This window comes from Hemicordylus capensis, chromosome 1 (assembly GCF_027244095.1).
Source record: "Hemicordylus capensis ecotype Gifberg chromosome 1, rHemCap1.1.pri, whole genome shotgun sequence".
Classification (NCBI taxonomy): Eukaryota; Metazoa; Chordata; class Lepidosauria; order Squamata; family Cordylidae; genus Hemicordylus; species Hemicordylus capensis.
The window spans coordinates 6,039,264-6,065,949 of NC_069657.1; the positions used below are offsets into that span (position 1 = coordinate 6,039,264).

Sequence of the window (26,686 nt, forward strand, 5' to 3'; positions counted from 1 at the left end):
GCAGCAGTGATCATATTATTAAACTTAGCAGGAATACAAGAATTCGACGTATTTAAAAGAAAAGGGTCTGGTAGAAAAGGGAGTTTAACTTCTAAGATTTGCTCTATTTTAGAGTGAATTTGCCTCCAAAATGATTGGGCTTTGTTACAAGTTCACCACATATGGTAAAATGTCCCCACTTGTTGATCACATTTCCAACATTCCTTCGGAAAACTATTATCAATCTTATTAATGACCAAAGGGGTTATATACCACCTGAAAAACATCTTGTACCAGTTTTCCCTTAAATTATTACATAAGGTAAATTTAATATTCTTTTTCCATTGATGTTCCCAATCCGAAATATCTATCTTTCTATTAATGTTCTGCATCCATTTTATCATACATTCTTTAATCTGTTCAGATTCTGTCTCAGATCTCAATTACAACTTATCTATCAAACCCAGCATATGGTCCTTTCTCCGGTTAATTAAGTCTTCAGAGTCAGTTAATTCTCTAATTTTCCCTCCTTGTGTTTGTAACTCTTTCCGCACTATTGAACTAACTGGATATATTAAAACCATGGCAGTTATTGGGCCAACTGTTCGGATAACATTTGGATAGATTTCACTTTGGACTTATCCTGTGTTAAACTCTGTAAGGTATATGAATTTTCTCTCCAAAATTTATATTTAGACCAAAAAATTAACTTTCAAGATCAACGCCAAAGGAGATAGCCGTGGGCTTATTCTTTTTTGATATTTATCCCCAACATATTAAAGACTTTTTCTAATTGTGTGTTGTTGTATCTCCGGATCTTTTCTCTTTCCAGCTATCCATAAAAGGTTATGTAGACCTATGGAAAGGCCAGAGTTCTCCATATCTGCAAAGCGGCTGTAAAAGGATATAATCCAGTCAGAAATCCAACTCAGACAACTAGCGTGATAATAAAGCTTCAAATTAGGAACAGCTAAACCACCCCTCTCTTTCAAATCTTGCAGAACCTTGAACTTAATTCTAGGTTTTTTATAGTTCCAGATAAACAAGTTCCGCTGACTCTGCCACTGTTTGGGTTGCCTCAAGCTTCCCAAATCCGGATGGCCTCATTTGCATATTATGCCAGTTATACAGTAACTAATTTGCATTTTATTTATTTATATGACAGATTTGTATACATCCCCTCCTTCTCTGCCCTCCCATATGATCAGATCCAGAGTAAAATCTGGGCAATCTAGGCAGCACATTTGAAATCTGTGTAAATCCAGGTGGAATTTAGAAGCCAGGCGGAGGAGCCAAAATCCGGGGGCTACCCTAAATTCCGGGGGACATGGCAACCCTATCCAAGAGGGAGGGGGAGAAGGGTGCGAGAAAACAGGAAGACAGAAAGAAACAAAGAGGAAACAGAACAGCATGCACCCAACATCTGGGCCCCACCCCAACAATGTTTCACCTTTTTTAGAAGAGATGAGTCTTCATGACATCATTCATGTGTCCCAAGCCAAGTATTTTAAACTGACGGCAGAAAAACTTGGATGTTAATGTACACATTTTCCTGACCATTCCCATTTCCTCTTATTAATACCTTTTATGTTCTCCATCATGTTTAATACATGGATTAGTAAATCTATTTGTTATTTATGCTATTGCATAATGCATACATGTCAACATGTCACTCTTTTCTCATTCACCTGAATGGGAAATTACGGGCATGTTGGCAGGTCTGTGTTTGTATTTAGTTTGTTGTGTAGGAACCAGGGAAAATTATAAATGGGCAGGGCCTAGAAGAAGTATTTCTTTCCCGCACAGCAAAAGTAACTCAGGACCCCCCTCAGTTGGGGAAAATCCACTAAGAAGGGCTAGATTTAATTATTATTTTTAAAGGTTTAGTATATTCAGTACTGACAAACTTTGAACATAAGTGTTGAAATTCCCCACTCTCCCCAACTTACCCCCTCTTCCTCCTTTCCCTTCTTCTCCCTTGCAACACCCACGTTCCTCTCTCCCTGCACCATATGTGCAGAGATGCAGAAACCATCCCTCTGCATCCAGCTTGCTAGCTAGATTAGAGATCCTATCTCTCCACTTTCCTATCTAGAATGGAGTACACTAATAAAGATTCCTTATATTGATTTGAAACTATGAACTGGCTCCAAGTTTCTTTTACTCTCAGCAGACAGGCATGCCTCGGCAGATTCCGCTGTGTTGTGCTTCGTGCACTCTGCTGTAATAGAAGGGTATCTCTTACCAGAGAGAATTCCCAACATGGCTAACAAGCAGAAGGCTGCCTGTTTGAATCCCCGCTGGTACTATATTGGGCAGCAGCGATATAGGAAGATGCTGAAAGGCATCCTCTCATACTGCGCAGGAGGTGGCAATGGTAAACCCCTCCTGTATTCTACCAAAGACAACCACAGGGCTCTGTGGGCACTTTACCTTTATTGTCTTCTAGAGTTGGTGTTCCTTTCTGTCCTCTTCATTTGGACAGGCCTTCCAATTTCGGAAGGAAGTCTTCTTCTTCCCCTTTATAGCTTCCTTGATTTTACCTGTTAGCCACACCGGCATCCTCCTGGACTTGGTGGTACCTTTCTTCCTTCTTGGTAAACATTCCAACTGTGCTTCTAATACTGTGGTTTTAAATAAACTCCATGCATTCTGGAGTGATGAGACTCTTCTGATTTTCCCTTTCAGTTTTATTTTCATCAAACTCTGCATTTTAGAGAAGTTTCCTCTTCTGAAATTTAAAGTGTCTGTGTTAGACTTCCTTGGTGATTCTCTCCTTGCATATACGCTGAATTTGATCACAGGATGGTCCCTAAAGGTTCCATGACACTGACATCCCGCACCTGGTCCTGTGCACCACTCAGGATTAAGTCCAAGGTCGCCTTCTCTCTGATTGGTTCCAAGACCAACTATTCTAGGGCACAGCCATTCAGCGTATCTAGAAACTGGACCTCTTTCTCATTACCTGACTGTGAATTTCCCCAGTCTATGTGTGGGTAATTGAAGTCATCCATTCATACTCCTTGGCACCTCTCTGATTTCCTTTTGCAACTCCCAGTCACTGCCAGTGTTTTGATCAGGAGGGCGATAGCACGTTCATAGTAGCACATTTGTTTACAGGCCTTGTATTGTCACCTACAGAGTTTCTGTGGAGGACTCCAGTCCTCCTAGGTTTTCTAGTTTGTTGGATTCTATCCCTTCTTTAATATATACAGTGCTACTCCACCCCCAATCCGCCCCTCCCTGTCCTTTCTGTAGAGTTTATATCCAGGAATAACAGTGTTCCACGGGTTCGCACTGTTCCACCATGTTTCCGTTACACTCACTATATCTATGTTTTCTTTCGCAACCAAGCACTCCAGCTCGCCCATCTTGGCTCGGAGGCTTCTGGCATTGGCATATAAGCACCTATACGCTGAATCTCTTACCTGGTGCGTGCTATATTTCTTTTGGCTCTTTGATCTCTTTGACCAGCTAGCACAGCCTCCTGTCTGCTCTTTGCCGAACTGGATACTGCCCAGCTCCTGTTGGCTAACCCCCAGGAGTCATTTTAAAAGCTGCCCTGAGGCCCTTTTGATTTTAAGCACTAGCAGTCTGGTTCCATCTTGGTTCAAATGAAGCCCATCCCTTTTGTACAGGCTTTGCTTGCCCCAAAATGTGTCCCAGTGCCTAACAAATCTAAACCCCTCCTCCTGCTACCTACGTCTCATCCAAGCATTGAGACCTCTCGGCCCCGCCTGTCTTGCTGGCCCTGAACATGGAACAGGTAGCATTTCTAAGAATGCAACCTTGGGGTTGCAAAATGATTGGGTGGTGTCTGCAGGTCCCTTTGAAAGTGTGTTAGTTACCTACCAAACAGTTCTAGAAATTCCCCCTATTTTGCCCGAAATCTCTCTGGTTGTCCATGCTTGTGACACATGACTTTTTCTTGGGCATAACAGCAGCAGTGTTCAGCTCTTAATGTCACCCTTAGAAACCATCTGTGTTTCTCAGCTGACATATCCCTTATCACACCACAATAGAACCAAGTATGGCAGGTCTGGGGCTGAACTTGTAAAAGAGATGAACAGCTAAACTGAATCTGGTCAACACTTCCTTCCAAAAGGGAAGCATCATCATCACTGGACACTCCTGGAAGAGATGAATCAAACTTTCAAGAGAGCCCTAAAGACCCATCTTTTCAGCTTGGGTTTTAATAATATTTATTCATTTTAAAATGAGTTTTATATTAATATTTTCCTTCTGCTTCTAATTCAAAAGCTTCAGTTTGCTATTAGTCTTTTAACAACCTGTTTGGTTCAATGAAACCTATAATCTCAGTTGCTCCGTTTAATATACTACTAGCTTAACCCGCACAGAGCATCTGCGCGCTAGTACTTGATTGCTCCCCTCACCCCCTGCCACAGCCCCCCTCCCCTCAGAGATCTCCCCACCCTCCCCTCAGCCGCATTCCTGCTCCTGCTCCTCCATCTGGTTGCTTCCACCCCCCTCACCCCTCTTGGTCATTCCTCCATCCCTTTACTCCGTCCCACCAGTGTTCTAATTTTTTTCATCTGTGTGCGGAATGAGATTTGTTCTGGGTGGGAGTATCAAGGCAGTGTGTGCACAAATGCATTCAGAGTGGGGCCTTCCTGATTCAGCCTGAGTGGGATCTAAAATTTACTGAGTGGACATCAAAAAACTTGTGAGCGCAGACATGTGTGCACGCCTTAGAGGGAACACTGCACCCAACTCACCCCTCTTGGTCATGGCTTCAGTGTTGCTGGCGCCTATTGGCCAAGCTGCAGCCCCCTATCCCCAGAGACCTTCGCAACCTCACCTGAGCCCCACTCCTGCTCCTCCCCACAGAAGCAGCAGCGGTTGACTGGGCCCACCCTTGCTGTTGCCACCACCATGCCTGCTCATCCCCATCAGGCCACTGACAGGCTTGGGCCCATCCATCGACCTTCTTTCTCTCTTCCCCTCCCCTCTTTTTCTCTTTCTCTCTCCTCCACTCGCTCTTCCCCTCTGCCTTTCTTCCCTCCCTTTCTCTCCCCTCCCTCTTCCTAGCAGATCTTGTTCATCTTGTTTACTCATCTAATTCTCACAGTGGCAGTCTTCATCTCCTGAAGGGGCTCTTTCCTCCCTCACGACCCGTCTCTTTGCAGACCCCTGCCCACTATCTTTTTATCTATATATATAATTCTCTAAGGTGTACCCGTGGCTAATCCCTTGTGTGGCAGCTCTCATGGGAGTTTGTGAGCAGAAGCACCTGTTTGGGCAGTAGGGATTCCATATGCAGATAGGGGGAGGAGCCTGTGGCACTGTGGTGATTGGGCAGTGGGGATTCCATATGCAGATAGGGAGGAGGAGCCCGTGATGGTTAAGGTCAGTTGGAATGTAACTTTCTGGTCTGAAGATGTTCTTGATTGTAGAGAATTATATATATAAGATAGATATTTACTCAAATAGAATATTGCTCTGTATTTAATATGATCCCCTTAAAATCAGAGGTTAGATACACGTTATACCAGCATTTACCCAAAAGGAAGAGGACTGAATTTAAGATGATCCCACAGAACCTGGGAGCTAAGAACCTGGAAAAAACCTAGTCTTGGATCTGGTCACCACATCTTAAAAAGGACATGTTGAACTGGAGAAGGTACAGAAGAGGGCACATCTTAAAAAGGACATTGTTGAACTGGAGAAGGTACAGAAGAGGGCAACCAAGATGATCAGGGGCCTAGAGCACCTTTCTTATGAGGCAAGACTACAACACCTGGGGCTTTTTAGTTTAGAAAAAAGACGACTGTGGGGAGACATGATAGAGGTCTATAAGGTCATGCATGGTGTGGAGAAAGTGGAGAGAGAGAGATTCTTTTCCCTCTCACACAACACTAGAACCAGGGGTCACTTCATGAAATTGATTGCCAGGAGGTCTAGGACCAACAAACAGAAGTACTTTTTCACACAAAGCGTGATCCACTTGTGGAACTCTCTGCCACAGGATGTGGTGACAGCCAACAACCTGGATGGCTTTAAGAGGGGTTTGGATGACTTCATGGAGGAGAGGTCTATCAATGGCTACTAGTCGGAGGGCTGTGGGCCACCTCCAGCCTCAAGGGCAGGGTGCCTCTGAGTACCAGTTGCAGGGGAGTAATGGCAGGAGAGAGGGCATGCCCTCAACTCCTGTCTGTGGTTTCCAGCGGCATCTGGTGGGCCACTGTGCGAAACGGGATGCTGGACTAGATGGGCCTTGGGCCTGATCCAGCAGGGCTGTTCTTATGGATTCAGGTAAATAAAGTATTATGATGACATTCAAAGTCTTTACTTTTGATGCTTCCTCTAACCTCCTTGTTACCACTCACAAAATCCAGAGGCCAGCACTGGATCCAATAATGCAAACCAGGTCTCATAAGCATCAATGCAGAACAGTGCTATTTCTTCTGTGATCCTCCATAGTGTTTGCAGATCCTCCCCATTTTGTGTCATCTGGAAAGCTGGCACGAATATCCCGCACTCCAGTATGCAAGGCACTCAGAGCCTTTGACCAGAGCAGAGACTTAAGGAGCAATGCTTGCTACTTCCACTTGAATGGGACTGACTCCGATGAGGCACTTGGGTGTGGCTCCCAGGCAATTGTGTATCCACCTTACGATAGTGCCAACGTATTCATGCCATTTGGTGAGTTGCCCTTCTTAGGAAATCAAATGGCCGATTAAATTGTTGTAGTATAAAGCAGTTACTGGCAATACACCCAAATGCATCAGGATATTGCTCAACACACTGCATCCAAGAGTTGATGCAAATACAAAGTCACATACAAATATTGCTTATGCAGCACACTGTCCTAGACATCCAGCAATTACAGGGCATGCTTTCCAAGCAGGTCACCAAGGCTTGGATCATTGCCAAGTTCTGCAATATACACCTTATGTTACAGAAGGACAGAATCAGTGGCCAAAATGTGGATTTGTCAGAGACACTAGTTGTGAGTTCAAGCAAACACATAGTTGCTGGATTCCGCTACACTGGCAGTTGAATGTGTGAACTGACTCAATTGAAACATCGTTTTATTTATTTTATATACTGCCTTTTTTTTTTGCACACCACTCAAAGGGGTGTACAAGTTTTAAGAAGCATGAAAATACAGTTTAAAAAATCATAAAATACAACAAAGGCAGGTCTAAGGTAAACAAGATCAAATGTAGACAGCAGCCATCCCTAACAGACCAATCAGCCAGCAAAAGCTTTTCTCAAAAGGAACGCTTTCACAAGCTGAGTTTAGGCATCACCACCAAAAAGGCCCTGTCCGAGAACACTGCATTTTGAATGGCAGTAGAATCCGGAGTAGGGACTCTTCCAAAGGTGGCAGTGTTCAGGCAGGCTCCTATGGGCTTTGATGTGACCTGAAAGCTCTTCCTGCACTGTCAGATCTATTATGGTCTCTTCATATATGCAAATCCTCTTATTTATTTACTTACTTACATTTATATCCTGCTTTTCCTCCAAGGAGCCCAGAGCGGTATACTACATACTTAAGTTTCTCTTTCACAGCAACCCTGTGAAGTAGGCTAGGCTGAGACACTGTCACACTCCTGACTGTGTTGGTCAAATGATGAATGTGCTTGTGTGAACCAGTTCCAATACTGAACCAGTCCCAATATTATTTGATTTATTAGAATACTACTAGATGTATCAACCACCTGATATGAAGCATCGCCAGGCAGACTGACATATGAGACACCCTGGGGGTGGTGCACAGGCTTGCCTGACGACCGGGGCTCCTCCTTATGTGGCGGCAGGGCGGACACATGTCCTTCCTCCACCTCATGCCTACAGTGAGCAGCATGTGCAGCCCATGCAGAAAATGGGGCAGGAGGAATGGGGCAAATCCAGGCTCTGGGTGGGTGTTTGGGCTTCTCGACAGAGTGCCTCGTCAGATGCTGCTTGAGATGTGCAGGGGAGGGAGACAGGATGAGCGGCTGTGTGTGCGTGCAGGGGCGTAGCAAGACCCCTGGGGGACAAAATCTTCTTTGGAGGCCCCACTTTGCGCGTGCAAAGTGTGCAAGCCCCAGCACCCTAAGCCACGCCCCCTGCGCCTGATGTCAGATGCAAGGGGCGGGGCAGCCAACATCTCACCACCACCGCCTCTATCCTACCCTGCCCTGCCGCCGCTATTTCTGGGGGGTGAGCTGGGTGGCGGTGGGGGGCGCTGTGGTTGGTCAAACTGCGTACTTGTGCAGTTAGGACATGGATGCCGCATGCCCGATACTGCAGACGTGCGGTTTGGCCAGAGAGCTACAGCGCCTGCCACCACCGCTTGGAGGCCCCCACCCCCTGGAGGCCAACAGAAAGAGCGGTGGCAGGGCTAGGGAAAGGACAGGGGTGGCGGGGCAGCGTGGGGGGGCCTGTTGAGGGCCCCCTCACCCATTTGTCCCTGTTTGTCCAATAGGCGCTACGCCAGTGTGTATGTTTGTGTGAAAGAGAGAAGCTCAGTTCAGACATTAAGCTGTACAAGTATCCAGATGTCTGTACACTCGTACGCATTTGTGTGAATGGCTGTACCTGTGTTCATTTCAAAAGTGAACCTGGATACCGGCCCCGCAAATGCAGGGTACGAACAGGAAGTGTACTTCTGTGCCTGCATTCAGCATAACATGTGAACAACTGTACCTGTATACACTGTACGCTCGTTCGAGTGTTGAACATAACCTGTGATTGGGCCGAGACATCCCGCTCTTGGCGCAAACGTCCATGAAGGCCCGTCTCCTCTGTTGCACCCGCCTAGCCCTCATGCCCAACTCAGCGGAAGCTCAGGGTTGCAAGCCTCCACACCCTCACCTGGGGGAACTGGCAGCCCCACTGAGCACAGGGGCCTTGTGTGTCAGCAGCACATGCAATGCATGGTGTCATACAGCCAGCTTGGCTGGGGAAAAAAGCAGGTTTGTGGGTCAGGCTAGTCCCGGGATGGGAGGCCTCTTTGGAGCTCTGTTTACAAGGATGTCTCTCCGCCCAGAGAGCTGTATATGGTGGGGAGATACAGAGCTTGGGCAAGAACCCCTTGCTCCGCTGCAGGCCCCAGTGACTGCCCTCCTGTCTGAGGGACAGTCCCCAAGAGGAGGACCACAACTTAAGAACTCAGCCCTCAGAAATCCAACTGGCCCCCCACAAGCCCCATGAGGCTTCTGCTAGCCCCAAGAACCTCAGCAGCCTCTTTCAGCTTGCCACTGCCTCTCGACTGTGGGTAGACAGACTATTGTGCGGTCCACCCACTGATCCTACGAGAGTTTCCACAACGCTTATGAGATGATCTAAAGCACCTCTCTAAGGCAGTTGCCAGCCACAGCTCACCCACCGGCAAATGCACTTCGCCCCTTCTGTGGCCCCCTGCTCCTTTTCTCTCTCCTGCCGGCCCCTGTTTATGCTGCCACGATGGAAGAAATGTGGGGTAATAAGTGCCATTCATAAAAAGGGGTTTTCTTTCCTTGTCTGACCCTGTGCTTTGGTTTTGTGGAGTGGGGAGACATTCTCTAGAAGTGGGTGCTGGCTGCAGGGGCGTAACTATAATCGGACAAAGGGAGACAGTTGTCTGGGGGCCCACTGCCTTGGCCCCCCCCAGAGGCAAGTCACATGACTGACTCCCCCAGCCGCGCACCCACCCGGGCTTCCTTCCGTTGTATTCATCCTCCGAAATTGATGTGAGTGTGAAGACCTGGAGCTACCAGCACAGCACGTCTTTCTCTAGTACCATCAAATGACTTGCATAGTCCACAATTTACAAAACCTTTTAAAAAATCATTTAGGATGATGTTCTATTGTGGCACCTAGGGGTGTGTGTGTGTGTGTGTGTGTGTGTGTATTACTCTGCTTTTTGTTCCCACTCTTCAGCCTCATTTAAGATTTCTTTACTTCCTGAGCTGAGCTTCAGTGAGGAGGGCTCATTTTAAAATCTTGTCCCTGGGCCCACGCCAACCTTGCTAGGCCCCTGCGCCCTCGCAGGTCTCTTTCCTGCCCTCTCCTTTGCTGTCTCCCTCGCGGCCCTTTCTGGTCTGTACGCCCCTCGGGCCAGAGACCTGCAAATCTCCACGTTCGTGGGTGGCAATTCATAAAAATAAGATGAAAAGTGTGCGCTTAGGGGCGAGAAAGGCCTAGCCGCAGCAGGAAGGAAGATCTTCTCCTCTGGCTGCCTCCTGTTCCAAGTCCCGCAGATGCCATCTGGCGCGGCGGCGGAGGCGCGGCTCTGCGGGGCGGGCCGAGGAGGGGGGCGGTGGCGACCGGCAGGTGGGCAGGCCCGGCGGGCGCCTCCGCCAATGCGGCTGGGCCAGATCGGGCTGGGGAGGCCCGCGCGCCGCCGCAGACGCCGCCGCTCCCTCCCTCCCCCCCCCCGCCGGCAGGAAAGCGGGGGCGGGGTGTCGTCCGCGGCGGTCTCCAGGCTCACCTTGCTGGGGCTGCTGCTGCTGCCGGGAGGGAGGGAGAGATTCGTCTCCAGCTGCCACCATGACTGGCTGTTCTTCTTCCTGCTGCTGCTGCCGCTCGCGCCCGGCGCTGCTCTGCCTCCTCCTGCTGCTGCTGCTCTGGGGCTGCAGCGCGGCCGCCGCGCATTCTCCGCCGCCCGCCGCCTCCGCGGAGCAGCGCTGCTTCTGCCAGGTGAGCCGAGCCCGCCTGGGGAGAACCGGCTCCTCCCGCGCCCTGCCTGCCTGCCTGCTGCTGCCGCCGCTGGGCCCCCAGGCTAGGCAGCGAGTGGCCGCTGCTGCTGGGTCCGGAGAGGAGAGGCTCTTCTCCGCCGCTGCCGCCTGGGGAGGGCGCTCTGCACGCGCCCAGAGGGAGGGAGGTGGTGCCGGGCAGCAGGCAGCCGGGGGCCGGGGCTGGGTGGCTGGTGGTGGGAGGAGGAGGTCTTGAGTTACGGGCTGCGGGGGCGGCAGGTGGCGTGTTCTGGGGACAGGGCTCGTGGGAATGGGGAGGGGACAGCGGAGCTCTCCGAGGTGGCCTTTCCAAAGGCTTTCTTGAACCTTCCCCCGCGTGCTCTGATCCCCGGGCTTGGGATCGGAGTCCCACCCAGTGGGGCCCCCCAAATCATCTTTCGTCTGTCCTGGGGGGGTGGGGTGGGGGGTCTGGCCCGCACTGCGCCGGGCGGCAGTCTCTGGTTCTGACCTGTGCCGGCTGCTTTAGAGACCGAGCGGGGAAAGAAGTAGAATGTGGGTGGATGATGGGAAGAGGCTACGTTGCCTGTCGACATCTTTCTGCTCATGCCTATTTGCATCCCTATATCCGTTTTCTGCTCTTACATCCTTCTTGTGAGTTCGGTTGCTCTTTGGGCCCCCAAGAAGAACCCACGTGTTAAAAATATTGCATGTTTCGCGGCCTGTGTGTAGTAGGGGGGTAATGCTTAACTTGGGGCGGGGGGGGGGCTTGTCCTCCAAAGGCCTTTCGATCCAGCCTCAAGAACTACCTAAGTGCACCTCTGCCGCCGCAGCTCTCTCGCTCCTTCTTGTCGAGGTTTAATTGTAGGCTTACGGGAGCAGCTGCTGCCTGCAGAGTTGCGGTTAAGCGGCTGAAGAAGCAGGAAGCCCTCGGCTGAGTCGAGACTTCCCCCTCTGCATCTCCATCCCCCCCCCTCTGCCTCCGTGCTCCCCCCTCCATATGTAACAGGAGGAGGATGAGAATACAGACCTACGTGGCGGGCTTTTGTAAGGCAGGGATTCTCTTAACCGATGTGGCTAGACTACAACTCCCATCGTCCCCTGCTGCTTGGATAGGATGGAGCCCAGAGTTTGAGAGCTGCTGCCAGAAGGACTGTAGCAAGTGACTGCAGGACGGAGAAGTGCTTTGCCTGTGCCAGCGGAGGCTGCAGTGCCGAGGCTTAGTTGGGCTTCCTTGCAAGAAATTGCAGGGAGCTGTAAGCCAACCAGCTGGTTAAGAGGGAGATGATTAAGTGGCTTAAAAAACCCTCTAATTGCTTGACAGCTTTGCTTTGAGTTCAAAGCACGATTTACAGTTACTAATTGCCAGATTCTATAGTGTGTGGGCCTCACCAGGCCCTACTCAAAACAAAGTCCCATTTATTTTCAGTGAGTGTTACTTTCTCTAGTAAGTCCGCCTAGCTTTTCTGCCTGGGCATCTTTTTTGGAAGGGTGGGGCAAAAGAGAAGGACTGGGGCTCCACCATCTGGCCAAGAAGCTCTAACCCCTAAACCTGTGTGTGGGCAGGTTGTGATAGGCACTCTAGACATGCTCAGAGACACCCTTTTCTTTGCCCGTTTGAATGTCTTAGGCCTCCGAAGAGCCTTGCTTCAAACTGAGCCCCCCCCCACCATTGGGGCTATGCTTTAAGCTGGGGCCGTGCCCTCACACCTCTCTTCCAAAATGATGCTGTACAAAAGCACGCTTGGGCTCTTGCAAAGCACCCTCTTGCTTCAGCAACTGCATTTCCTGGTGGATTGTGCCCATGACATCTCTCCTGTCCCAAACTGCCCCCATTTAATTAACTTCGCTGGGCAAGGATGTGAAGCTAAAATGCCAAGTGCCTGTTGATATATATCTGTCTTGGTTATAACCTAATGTTTTGTTCATAAATGGTTTCCAAAAAGATAATCAGATATATTTTGAGGCGTGCTGGTCTTGTGGTAGAGAGCCATGAATTATTCCCCTCTGCTAAGCAGGTTTGCCTTGGTTTGCGTTTGAGTGGGTGACTACATGTGAGTGCTGTAAGATAGTCCCTTTAGGGGAAGGGGTCCACATAGTTTGGTGAAAGAGTGTCAGCAAGTCTAATCCCACCCCGACAGCATCTCCAGGTAGGGCTGGGAGAGAATCCTGCCTATATCCCTGGAGTGATGATGTGCTAGTCAGCAGAGAAAATACTGAGCTATTAATTAATTAAAATATTTATTCCCCGCACCTTCAGTGCACTACTGCTGGGGGTGGCTTACAACATTAATAAAATACAGGATAAAAAATTAATAAGGTTAGAAGACCAGGCTACAACCTAAACTAACAAATCCTAAAACTGAAATTTAAAGTTAAGAGTGAAAAGTGAAACATTAAGAAACCTACCAGATAAAAGCAGAGGATAAGATAGTCATCCCTCACCAACCACTAGGGTTCCGTTCTGGCAAAACCTCGCCGTTTTCAAATTTGCGGTTGGCGAGGCATTAAAGTCTATGGGAAATGGAGTTAGGGGAACCATGACCACAAAAAGCCCTAAAAATAAAGGAGAAAATCACAGAAAATCCTGTAATATCACCAAGAGTCTCCAAGAAGAATGACCAGATTGAACTTCTGGAAATTCTTTGGGAACCCCCCCCCATCACTTAAAGGCATTTTAAATTTGCAAGGGGCAGCAAGAGTCACCAAGAGGAATGAGCAGATCGAACTTCTGAACCCCCCCATAGCTGAACCCCTCCCCCATCACTAAAAAACTTCGCCAACCGCGGATACTTGGGTCACAGTTGGCAAGACCTGTCACAATTTCCTATTTGCATATACTCAAAACCCTGGTTGGTAAAACCATGGTGGGCAAGAGATGACTGTATTAAGAAGGCTCTCTAAAAAGATGCGGCTTCAGTGGTTTTTTAAAAAACACTGAGGGCAAGAGCATGGCGAAGTTCTTCTGGGAGGGCGTTCCAAAGTCAAGGGGCCACAACTGAAAAGGCCCCGTCTCTAGTCCCTGCCAGCCAGGTCTCGGTTGGTGGCGAGGCCGTGAGCAGGGCTTGCTAGATGGGCTAGCAGCAGGGCTCTGACTCTGTATAAGACAGCTTTCTGTGTTCCTATATAACATTATCTTGTAAGCAGATGAACAATTCCTGCTGATAATATTGGAGCAAACTTTGCATTAAGGTGTGCTTGTGTTTCAAGCCTATCTGTCTCTTGATTGACTTGCTCTCGTGCTGACCAGGCTGATCTCTTGAGCTGCGATTGCCTTCGGCCAGTGATAGACACCACCTCCATGAAATGCATCCAATTCTTTATTTATAGGGCTGACGGAGGATAACATGTTATTTGTCTGTCACTTGCAAAATGTGTTCAGAGTGTGTGGGGGTGTGAGTTTCATTAGTGCATTCCCTCATATTTTATTAATGACAAAAAATGACACAATCGCCCAGAAAGAAACATTTGGAGGTATAAACAAACAGAGTTGGTGCGAGGTGCAAACCACATGCTTAAAAAAAAAGCGTAATGGGTAGCAGATTGTATTTGTTTGGAATCTACTCCTAAGCATGCTTATTCATGAGAAGTCTTCCTTTCATTTTGTGGGATTGCTCATACTTATGAAGAATTGCGGCTTTTTTCATAGCCTTTTTCCAAATTGTGGCAAAAATGGTTATTCTGGTTACACATGAAGAAAAGACGAATGTAATATTACAGCGAGCCAGTGCAAGTGTATACTTAGGAACACAGGAAGCTGCCATATACTGAGTCAGACCCCTGGCCCATCTAGTTCAGTATTGTCTACCCAGACTGGCAGCGGCTTCTCCAAGGTTGCAGTCAGGAATCTCTCTCAGCCCTATCTGGAGATGCTGCCAGGGAAGGAACATGGGACCTATCCCCTGAGGGGAGTATCTTAGAGTGTTCACACATGTTGTCTCCCATTCAAATGCAAAACAGAGTGGACCCTCCTTAGCAAAGGGGACCATTCATGCTTGCTACTACAAGCCCAGCTCTTCCAGCAGTTAAGGGGCTGGGCCTCAGGATCTCACCTTCCTTGGGAGCAAATCACTCGATCCTGCCCTTATCAAATGTTTAAAGCTAACTGGGGTCCATTTAAATTGGATTACAAACTGGTTTCAGACCCTGGTTAAGTGGGAACACTGCTTCACCTTGAACACAGTTAATATTGCTGTTGATTACTGTTGATGTTTGAGAGGGAGGAGTTTTCTCTGGGGAGCCGCTAAAGGGGCAGATAAAGAGAGCCCCTTTCCTTAATTATGACCACAGCTAGGCAGTCTAGGCAGAGGGAATGCAAAACGCCCCGGGGCTTGAAGTGGTTCTTGCTTCCCATGCTTATTGGACTTTAAGGTGCTGTTGGTGACATTAATGCCTGTAGGGCAATCCTACTTAATGGCTTCTGAAATGAGCAACAAGGAACCCGATGTGGAACTGAAGGCTGGGCTTTTCCAACTCATAGTTCTCTGAACTTGTTGTTCTGCTTATTAAACTGAAATTTAATCTGTGCTTCCCCTGATATGGCAAAGAGCCATATTGAGATTCTGGAAAGAGCTGCGGCCAAATCGTCACTCAGCTGTAAAGTTTGCTAGGTGACCTACTTTGCAGGTCTATGGATACAACGGAAAAAGAAAGCATGGAGCTCATTTAAAACCACAAGAATAGAAGCTCAGTAGGAATGTATACCAAGAAGGAAGAAAGGCACCGCCAAGTTCAGGAGGATGCCAGCATGGCTAATGTGCAGAGTCAGGGAAGAAGACTTCCTTCAGGAAATGGAAGTCCTGCCCAAATGAAGAGAACAGAAAGGAATGTAAACTCTGGCAAAAGAAATGCAAGGAGAAAATAAGGGATGCAAAGAGAGAGTTTGAAGAGCATTTTGCTAGAAGTGTCAAGGGGAATAATAAAAACTTATCTAAATACATCAGAAGCAGGAAACCTGCCACGGAGGCAGTTGGACCCTTAGGTGATGTGAGTGTGAACGGGATTACTGACCATATGCTCCCATATACCCCCTCCGGAACTGAGCTTCTCAGGCTTGGAGGCTGAAGAACTGGGTCAATTTGAGGTGACGAGAGAGGATGTTTATTTATTTTATTTTGTTTGTTTATTTGATTTATATACTGCCCTTCCCAAAATGGCTCAGGGTGGTTTATAAATTGTTCTAAACGGTTTTGAAAAACTAAAAATTAACAAATTACCAGGGCCTGATGGCACCCACCCAAGAGTTCTGAAGGAACTCAAATGTGAAATTGCAGATCTCCTAGCAAGAATATGTCCCTGCAATCAGGCTTTGTATCAGATGACTGGAAAGGGATCCAGTGTGTCAAGGAAACTACAGGCTGGATTGATAGAAAGCATTCTCAAAGATAAAATTGTTAAGCATATACTAGACGAACAGGCCTTGCTGAAGGAGAACCAGCATGGCTTCTGCAAGGGAAAGTCTTTTCTCACTAACTTCTGGAGTTCTTTGAGAGTGTCAACAGGCATGTGGATAAAGGTGATCCGGATGACATAGTATACCTGGACTTCCAAAAAGCTTTTGACAAAGTTCCCCACCAAAGGCTCTTGAGTAAACTTAGCAGTCATGGAATAAGGGAACAGGTTCATGTGTGGATTGGTAACTGGTTGAAGGACAGGAAACAGAGGATGGAAATAAATGGACAGTTTTCACAAGGGAGGGAAGAAAGAAGTGGGGTCCCCCAGGGATCGGTACTGGGACCAGTGCTGTTTAACTTGTTCATAAAGGATCTAGAAGTTGGGGTGACCAGCGGAGTGGCCACATTTGCAGATGACACTAAACTCTTTCGGATAGTGAAATCCAAGACAGATTGTGAGGACCTCCAAAAGCATCTCTCCAAACAAAATGGCAAATGCAGTTCAATCTAAGCAAGTGTATAGTGTGGCCACACTTGGAGTACCACATGCAGTTCTGGTCACTGTATCTTAAGAAGGACATTGTAGAACTGGAAAACATGCAGAAGAGGGCAACCGAGATGATCAGGGGCTTGGAGCACCTTCCTTATTAGGCAAGGCTACAGCGTTTGGTGCTTTTTTAGTTTGGAAAAGAGTCGATTACAGGGAGACATGATAGAGATGTATAAAATTATGCATGGAGAGAGAGAAATTTTTCCCTCTCTCACAATGCTAGAACCAGGGGTTATCCCATGAAACGGAAGTCTGGGAAATTTAGGACCGACAAAGCCCCGAGCCATTTTGGAAGGGCAATGTAGAAAAATAAATTAAATTAAGTATTTTTCCACACAGTGCATAATGAATCTATGGAATTCTCTGCCACGGGATGTGATGCTGGCCACTCGCTTGGATGGCTTTAAAAGGGGCTTAGACAATTTCATGGAGGACAGGTCAATCAGTGGCTACTAGTTTGGTGGCTGTGGGCTACCTCGAGCCTCAGAGCCAGGATGCCTCTAATTACGAGTTGGAGGGGAGTAAAAGCAGGAGGGAGGGCATGCCCTCAACTCCTGCCTGTAGTCTTCCAGTGACATCTGCTGGGCCTCTGTGTGAAACAGGAGGCTGGACTGGATGGGCTTCCTTTTGCCTGATCCAGCAGGGCTGTTCGTATGTGCTTAACCACCATGTAAACTTCCCTGAACTCCTTTAGGAAGAAAGAGAATACAAATGTGCTAAATGAGGGGTTTTTTTTAAAATCATTTGTTTTTATGAAGAATGGTGAGTGTCTTGTTTCCCGCCTTGGTGGGGGCGGGGGGATGTTCTCAAAAGGTGGGCTATAAATATATGTAACAACAGACCTGCCTAATCCTTTGTTGAAAGTTATCTCAGCTGGTGGCTGGCTGACATCACATCTTGGACTGATGGATTCCAGAGGTCAGTTATAACTTGTGTGTAAAGAAGCCTTGCCCGATGAGTGCAGTGTTGCGTTGACTCCGTTGGGTGACTTTGAGCTTGAGTTTGTGTTGGAGAGGGAGAAAAATGTCCCTGTGTCCCACCCTCACTGTTCCCTCTAACAGGGAGTCCCAGATCTTGTTGACTGCAACTCCCAGCATCCCCTCCTTCAGTGCCCTTTGGCTGGGGATTGTGGGAGTTGTAGTCAACAACATCTGGGAATCCCTGTCAGAGGGAACACTGCCCACCCTCCCTGTACCTTGGTGGAGTAGGGGTGGGGAGAGAATCTTCTTCATGAATCCTGCTGCCTATTAACATAATCAGGGTGGTTCGGTTGTGCTTGCTTGTTTGGGGGCAACCCCAAACCGGGCCTTCTCCAGGGTTGCCCCGGGGCTCTGGAAGGAACACACTTCCAAATGAAATCAGAACCTCCCCATCTCTGGAGGTTTCTAAACAGCTTTTGAAAACACAGTTTTATCAGGCTTTTGGTTTATGATGTTTTAAAGTGTTTGTTGTAATTTTAATGTGTTTTTACATGATGTTTAGGTTTTAGTTCTTTGGCTAAATTGTAAACCACCCTGAGATTTATACAAGGCGGTATAAAAATAAAACGGTTAAAATAAAATAATAGAGGCATGTCTTGGGTGCCTTAAAGGAAAATGCATGAAGCTGAAAATCAAGCCTTCTCAACCAGGCCCTCAGGAGCACAACAGATGGAGGACGTCAGACTGCTGCCAGTTACCAAGCCATATCAACAAATAGCACAGATCTCTAGGAGAATGATCACTACATGTTTGACTAGGAAGTTGAGGGAGAAGTTGAATAGAGAGGGATTTGCATCTCTCTGTCTTTCGGCAACTTCCTTCCGCTTAGCCTACGTGCTGCTTGGCCACCACTGAGACTTCCTTATTGTCTGGAAATAATGATGCTTGGAAGCTCTGACTTTCTGAATCTGCTTTTGCAGCAGACGATGCCTCATGTTTGTTATGTGATGCAAGTGTTTGTTATATGATGCAAGTGATGACATGACAGAAGTCATTCTCTGAAGACTTGATTTGAGGCACAAATACCATACTTCTGAGTGGGCTGCTAAGATGTGCAATTTGCATTAAGGCTTATGCAAGCAGACCTGGGCCAAGCGTCTTTAAGAAATACAAACAGTTGTTCTGGAAGTTGTAGTCAACAACATCTGGGAATCCCTGTTAGAGGGAATATTGATCATATTAAAAGTGATTTTCCTATCAGTCTCCTTTTGTTCTTGAAACCAGTTCACACATTTGTGTCAGAGTGACACTCTGAGCTGATGGTTTGCATACAGGGCAGTGAGCCATGCACCCAAGAGGAATGCAGGCTTGCGGGCTGCACGGGAGTCCCCTCCACCCTGTGCCAATAACGCCTGCAACTACATCATGGAGTTGGGTGCAGCAGCAGTGACACAGAGCCCGGTTGGCACGGAGCCTTCTGCACCTTTGCCAGGAGCAGTGTTGGAGTGGACTGCTGTGTAGCCAGCAAGTCTGTGTCCCTCTTGGGTGTGTGGCTTACTGCTCTCTGTGTTAGCCGGTATCCAGGTTGATGATGGGCAGGTGTGAAGGGACTGTTGCAGCGCTGACTTGCTCCTCAGAATGCTCTGGGGAGAGAATTCCTCTCCCCAGTTAGGATGTGCATGAACTGCAGTTTGAGCACTTTTGGGGAAATCTGAACGAGAACTTGGAGAAAAGGGAGAGCCGGTCTCTACCTGCTCTCCGCCGCTCCATTCAGCTTCCTGCTGGGAGAGCGTGCCCCTGTGCTGGGATGGGCATCATTTGCATGGCCAGCATGGTGTTGCTCACTATGCAAATGGTGCCTGGGTGTGCGGGGATGCCATGTGCATGCTGGCACTGTGCAGGGGGTTACTGAGAGGCGCGCTAGCATAGCAGGAAGCTGAATAGGGTGACGGTGTGCAAGTAAACACCTGTTCACCTTTTTCTTAAAGTTGCTGTTCGGATTTCCCAAAAAGTGCTCGAACTGCTGATGGTGCCCATCCCTACTCCACAGGCTGGGTGAAAGATATAGGTGCATCTATCCTTTTTCCTCTGGAGCAGGTGGAAGCAGTTTGGGGAGGGGTAATTTTGAATGGAAGAATAACTGGGGGTTCTCACGCTTGGGTCCTCAGATGATGTTGGATTATAATTCCCTGCATGGTCACACCTTTGGCCATTGCAGCTGGGGATGGTGAGAGTTTTAGTCCCAACGACATCTGGAGCTCCAAGGTTGAGAAACCCAGGTTAACCCTTTCCCTCGTCACCACTCCTTGTCACTGGAGAGATTGCAGCCTCTCCAGCTCCTCTTATTTAAAAAGTAAAATGTCAGGGTTTTATGCCTACGTATCTGTGGGTAATGTGTAATTTGCTCCTTACAGCGTTTTTGTAAGGATTATGCCGCTAATGTATGTAAGTGCTTTAAACATTCTAAAGCCCTTTATCAAGGCTAATTATGTTGTTGTTAAATGTACCCTAATTATTCGGCTGCTTTTTGAATTATAATTGCACATTTCTTCCCTAGGTCACTGGTTATTTAGACGATTGCACTTGTGATGTTGAGACTATTGACGCCTACAACTACAAAGTTTTCCCCCGACTCCAGCAGCTCCTTGGAAGTGACTATTTCAGATACTACAAGGTAACTTTCATATTTTTATTCACCATTCCTGGCAACCCTTTCCCTAACTTTTTTCAAAAACATTCTTCGCAATTTCTAGAAGAGCCGCACTCCCCCGGCAATATTTTTCTTATGAGTCAAATGAGAGAGAAAATGTGGTTAGCATGACATTGTTATTGGAAATAACTTCTGAAACTTTCCTTTCACTGCTTGTAAGTGGGAGAAATATATAAAAGTAGCTGGGCCGGGCGCAGAGCATCTGTGCCTTTAGTTTCCCCCACCCGCTGGCCACTGTTCTCTTCCCTGCCCGCTGGCCGTGGCTTTCTCCCCACCCCCCGGCCACTGCCGCTTTCTCCCCCTCCCCATGCTGCTGCCGTCCCCCCTCTGCTGTTTTGTTCCCCACCTTGTCCACCGCTTTCCTCTCCCCCTGCTGCCAGCTTGCTTGCAAACTCCCATGAGAGCTGCCACGCATGAGATTAGCGATGGGTACACCGTAGAGAGGTATAGGTATAGATATAGATGTCATCTCTGGTTCACACATTATGCTCAACACTCATACAATCTGAGTAGAATGTACACACAAATACAGATTTGCACACAGGTACAGTTGTTTGTACATTATGCTGAACACAGGTGCACACAGGTACAGTTGTCTGTACATTATGCTGAACACAGGTACAGCAGTACACCTCCTTTCTGTACTATGTATTTGAGAGACTTGTATCCAAGTTCACTTTTAAAATGAATGCAGGAACAGTCATTCACACAAATACATGTGTGATTGTACAGACATCTGGATGCAAGTATCATGTAATGTCTGAATCTGGTTAGATCAGGGGTTCCCAACCTGCGGTACTCCAGATGCTAGTACTCCAATTTATTGTAGCTGGGGATGATGGGAGTTGTAGTTCATTAACATCTGGAGTACCACAACCCCCATCATCCCCAGGTACAATTAATGGGGACATTGTCTGGAACATCAGCATCTGGAGTACCACAGGTTGGGAACCCCTAGACTAGATAATATTATTATATACATTTTGATCTTGCTTGTTTTCCAAGGAACTCAGGGTAATTGGCATGTGCCTGTTTTTATCCTCACAACAACCCTGTAAGGTAGGGTAGGTTGAGAGAAAGAGAGAGAGACTGGCCTAGGATCACCCACTGAGTTTCATGGATGGGTGGGGATTTGAATCAGGGTCTCCCAAGTCCTAGGGTAGATCCAGACTAAGTTAGCTATGACTAAGCATCATTAATCAAGACTAACTTCGGCTTTGGGCAGGATCCAGGGTATTCCTTTTATTGTGCAGAAATAACAGAGCTGTACATCCCTCTGTGATAGTCAGAACACGGATTTACAGCTTTCCCCATGATTCAGCAACTAGCTTTAGTTAAAAATGGACTGAAGTAGTAAACTAGCCAAGCAGGTGAAGGCAAGAAGAACTCGGAATACAAACGAGAACATGCAGCTGGAATCATGACATGCAAACCTATTCCTCCTTCACCCCATTATATAGGTACACCCCCATGTAATTCTATTGCATTATCTAGTGCCTGCTGATGAATATTAATTGTGCACTGCTTTGGGAGCTCATATTGAACAAAAAGTGAGTCATAAATACATATAATAAAAGATGGTATATATTATATTGTGCTGTTGTGGTGCAAGCGCTTTTATAAAGAGGGCAAGTCCCTGCCCCAAAGAGCCACAAGCGTAAGCTCCTTGAGCTTGAAGTGACCCTTTGTTCATGTTCTGCTGCATCCCAGACCAGAAGTCTCCAGGCCCGGCTTAGGGTGGGCCTGGGGAGCCTCCTTGCTGATGGACAGGTGCTGAAGGGGGGCGGGGGCTGCCTGTGTGCACACCTTGCCATGTTCCCCTTGAGCTCAATGTTGCTCTAGTGTTGCTCCAAATGCTCCCTCAGCTTCTCTGTGATCTCTGCTGCCGGATCTGCTCCGTGTGGGTCTGTCTTAGGTAGGTTCTGAGTGCCATGCTTGAAACTCCTGATGTTTTTCAAAAGGGAGCTGTGTGAGACTAGTTTGGATTTGGGGCGGTGAGTGGGGGAGGGTCTCGCTCTTTCTTCCTGCGCTGCAGACCTGATCCAAATCTCTTTTCCCCCACACACACCTGCAAATGTAAGCCCCCCTGATTAGCTCTGCAGGGGACAACATTCAGGCATAGGTTGTGTATGTCCATGATTCCCATGCTACACCCCCCCCCCCACTATTAGCAGGGCTTGAGAAACACACTCGTCTGCTCGCCCACGACGAGTGCAGAATGAGGCCAGGCAAGTGGAAGTGCTGGATGAAGCTCAGAGCCTCCTCCCACGCTCAGCGGTCCCTCTCCTCGCACCTGCCCAAGCCCCCTGCATGTCCTCACTCCAGCGGTGTGGCTGGTGCTGGCGGATCAGCAGGAACTCACATTAAAGCACCTGCCGATGCCACGGGGCTGCGAGCATCAGGAGAGCACGCCGGGGGTTGTGTTGCATGGCTGCCGCTGAAGAGCTTCATGCGCGGAGGGCAGGCGAGATTTGGAAGGAGGCCTCGGAGGAAGGGGCGGTGGAGGGGAAAGGGGCAGAGGAGGACGCTCAGCAGTGTGGAGGGCGGGGCCCTGCCGCAGTCAGAGAGGTGAGCCTGACGGATGAATGGATGGAGGGAAGTGCAGGGGGGAGGAATAGTGGGGCCCATTGTGAGCTTCAGGGGAGGGAGGGCAGCGGGCAGGAGGCGGCTGGAGCAGGCACAGAGTCCCAGCCGAGCTGGACTGGGCAGGGGAAAAGGGTGGCTGCCGCGCCTGGGGAGTTCCTGCACACACCCCGTCTACGTTTTGAGTGCGAGAGACGCAGAGAGGTGTTAATGGTAGTAGGTGCCTTCCTGCCAAACACACTGTTATGTGCCGAAGGAGCTGGATTTGTTGGAACACAATGTAGTATGGAATAGGTGTCCTTTCCTTGGGACAGAGGGTGGATGGCCTGTTTCAAGGGAAAGAAAGAGCAGGGTGGGGAGCAGGCAGGAGGAGTTTGGGATATATATGAAGAAGTGTCTCTCTCTCTTTCTCTCTCTCCTTCCGAATAAGGGCAGTTGCAGACAGGAGCCTTATTCAGACATCACGTGGTACAAGTGTACAGATGTCTGTACACTCGTGCATATATCTGTGTGAATGACTGTTCCTGTGCTCGTTTTCAAATCGGCTCAGGAGAGAGAGGAGCAGATGCTAGGAGCAGGCAGCAGCAGCAGCAGCGAGAGAAGAAAGTCCCAGCAGAGAAACGGGCAGGCACAGGAGGGACACCCGGTAGCAAGTGTGTACTGTCATCGCTCGAAGAATCCTCTGACTAGTGAAGGTTTTGTCTGGCTGGTGAGCGGAGCCAGTGTTGCTTGACGCTTGGCTATTAGCAGCTTCAGGGGGTGGTCTGGGGTGGTGGTGAGGGGTGTGGAGGGATTATGTATGTATGTATTTAACATATTTTTATACCACCCCAAACTTACGTCTCTGGGCGGTTTACAACAAAATAAAAACACAAAAAGTAAAACATTAGTTAAATAAATAAACAAACAGTTTAAAACATGACAACAATTTGAAATTTTTAAAACAATCTTTAAAAACAGCATTAAAGCAATATTAATTAAGAGCCTGATTAAGCCACCCTCCCCCTGCAGTATTCCCCCACTCGGTCTTTTTCTCTCTCTGTCTGCACTTCAGTAACACCCCCCCCCCCCGCCTGCCTCCAGGTGAACCTGAAGAAGCCTTGCCCTTTCTGGAATGACAACAGCCACTGTGGCATTCGAGACTGTGCCGTCAAGCCGTGCCATTCGGTAAGTGCTGTTGGGAATTCTCTCTGGTAAGAGATACCCTTCTAATACAGCAGAGTGCACAGAGGCAAAACACAGCGGAGTCTGCCCAGGGATGCGTGTATGCTGAGAGCAAAAGAAGCTTGGAGCCAGTTCATAGTTTCAAATCAATATAAGGAGTCTTTATTAGTGAACTCCATTCTAGATAGTAAAGTGCAGAAATAGGATCTCTATTCTAGCTAGCTAGCTGGATGCAGAGGGATGGTTTCTGCATCTCTGTACACATAGTGCAAGGAGAGAGGAACATGTGTGTTGCAAGGGAGAAGAAAAGAAAGAGGAAGTGGCAGGAAGGAAGGAAGTCCCTAAGAATAGCAATCTACATACCAAAGGGATAGTGTCAGAGCAGTAGAGAAGGGATGACCAATGTCTTGACCTCTAGCCCTCTGACTCACTAGTCTGTCCCCCTCTGTCACTGAGGCATGAGGCAGCGTGGAGTCCTTCACTTCTAACAAGTGCAACCAACGCTGGCACTCTTCTTTGTTTTGCATTCCAAGCAGTCTCGGGCGCTTCTCCAATTCTGGCTGCTGCTCCTTGGTGAAATGGCCTCCTTGGCCTGATGCCCACATGGTGGGCTCCTTCCGACTTGAGTGTTTGTCCTTGTGTTTCTGCCATCACCAGGGCGGAAAGGAGCGCAAAACCCTTATACTCGGTTGCTCTTTCGTAGGAACACAGGAAGCTGCCATATACTGAGTCAGACCATTGGTCCGTCTAGCTCAGTATTGTCTTCACAGACTGGCAGCAGCTTCTCCAAGGTTGCAGGCAGGAGTCTCTCTCAGCCCTCTCTTGGAGATGCTGCCAGGGAGGGAACGTGGAACCTTCTGATGCTCTTCCCAGAGCGGCCCCATCCCCTACTAAGGGGAATATTTTACAGTGCTCAAACTTCTAGTCTCCCATTCATAGGCAAGCAGGGTGGACCCCGCTTAGCTTAGGGGGCAAGTCATGCTTGCTACCACAAGGCCAGCTCTCCTCTTTCCTCTTGGTGCCCCCCTCCCCATGGGCACTTTACTGGGGAGGCCCCTGTGACAGCTCTGGAGGAACGCTTCTGTTTCCCTCCTCCCTGCCATTCCATCTGCAATGACTGAATGAAGCTCTCAGTGGAGAGAGTTGCTTCATCATCACCAGGGCATGATGGTCACGGAGGTGGTCTTTGGGGCTGGGGGAGAGCCCCTGCCTGGCATGCAGAAGGTCCCAGGTTCAATCCCTGGCAGCATCTCCAGGGAGGGCTGGGAAAGGCCCCCCGCCTGCAGCCTTGGAGAGCTGCTGCCAGTCAGTGTAGACAGCACTGAGCTAGGTGGACCAAGGGTCTGACTCTGTATAAGGCAGCATCCTTTGTTCCTACGTAAGTGGGCCCTTCTGAGATCCCTGGGCCCCTTGGCTGTTTTCCTACCATGCCAACCCCTGATGTTTGCCTTGCAGGCTGGGTACTCTCCGTTGTAGAATGATGATTGTCTAGAACAGGGGTTCCCAAGGGATCGGACCTGAGACCTTCTGCATGTAAAGCAGCAGCTCTATGGCTCCGTCCTCTTATCGTGACCGGTCACCTTGCATTCCTTTTCCAGAGCCCCCTGCCCACCCCCATGGGTTGCCAACTAGAGAATAGGAGGACTGGAAAACTAGTGAAATGGAACGGGCAGCCTTGCAATCTCATCTTGCAATCTCTCTTTTCAGGATGAGGTCCCTTGCGGAATTAGAACGGAGAGCTGCAAGGTAAGTCACGGCAGAGTGCAGGTCCAACCTAATGTGGAGCTGCCGTGGTCCAGGCTAGGGCCTAGTCCTGAGGGAGGTGGCCAAGCCATTGCTGGGCTGGAAGTGGGGGCTCACAGGGTGAAATGCTCCTCCCGACAAAGAGAATTCCCTGCACACAGAAGGCTAGATGTTGGGCGCAAAGGCTACAACACCTTGGGCTATTTCATTTAGAAAAAAGACGACTGCGGGGAAGCATGATAGAGGTCTATAAAATCATGCATGGTTTGGAGAAAGTGGAGAGAGAGAGAAATTCTTCTCCCTCTCCCATAACGCTAGAACCAGGGGTCATCCCATGAAATGGATTGCCAGGAAATCTAGGACCAACAAACGGAGGTACTTTTTCACATAACGCATAATCCACTTGTTGAATTCTCTTCCACGAGATGTGGTGACAGCCAACAACCTGGATGGCTTTAAGAGGGGTTTGGATAATTTCATGGACGAGAGGTCCATCAATGGCTACTAGTCAGAGGGCTACAGGCCACCTCTAGCCTCAAAAATAGGAGGATGCCTCTGAGTACCAGTTGCAGGGGAGTAACAGCAGGAGAGAGGGCATGCTCTCAACTCGTGCCTGTGGGCTTCCAGCAGCATCTGGTGGGCTACTGTGTGAAACAGGATGCTGGACTAGATGGGCCTCCTTGGGCCTGATCCAGCAGGGCTGTTCTTATGTTCCGCCCTGGTGGGATAGTATTCTGTGTGGAAGGAATTTTTGGGGTGTATTGAGGAGTTTGAAATGATATGGCCCAGACTTCGGTGAGAACGAAGTCCAAGTTTGCTGGCTTATGCTGACTTATATTTATATCCCGTTGCAAAGACTCAGGATGGAGTATAACATGTTTATTGTCTTTATTTTTCAAACTTGCCTACCATCCCAAACTTCCATCTCCGCATAAGGCAGCGCCCTGCATCCCTTCTGAGAAGACTCACTTGTGTAGAATCCTGTTATTAAGAGACTCCTTTGCTCAAGTGTGGCACTCCAG

General features: G+C 48.5%; 1 protein-coding gene across 5 annotated transcripts in view; it reads left to right on the forward strand.

Annotated features, from left to right (window-relative positions):
- The first annotated feature begins 10,348 nt into the window (after positions 1–10,348).
- ERO1A (endoplasmic reticulum oxidoreductase 1 alpha) overlaps positions 10,349–26,686 on the forward strand; it is a 49,856-nt gene continuing 33,518 nt past the window's right edge. For 2 of the 5 annotated variants that reach the window (XM_053276002.1, XM_053275996.1), the window contains exons 1-5: positions 10,349–10,608; positions 20,022–20,138; positions 23,308–23,466; positions 23,841–23,924; positions 25,629–25,667. In XM_053276002.1, the coding sequence (XP_053131977.1) occupies positions 10,459–10,608; positions 20,022–20,138; positions 23,308–23,466; positions 23,841–23,924; positions 25,629–25,667 (549 nt within the window). In that variant the 5' untranslated portion in view covers positions 10,349–10,458. Of the gene's footprint in view, positions 10,609–17,043; positions 17,463–20,021; positions 20,139–23,307; positions 23,467–23,840; positions 23,925–25,628; positions 25,668–26,686 lie in introns of those variants that run through there. The other 3 variants (XM_053276028.1, XM_053276012.1, XM_053276020.1) reach the window with 2 other exon arrangements.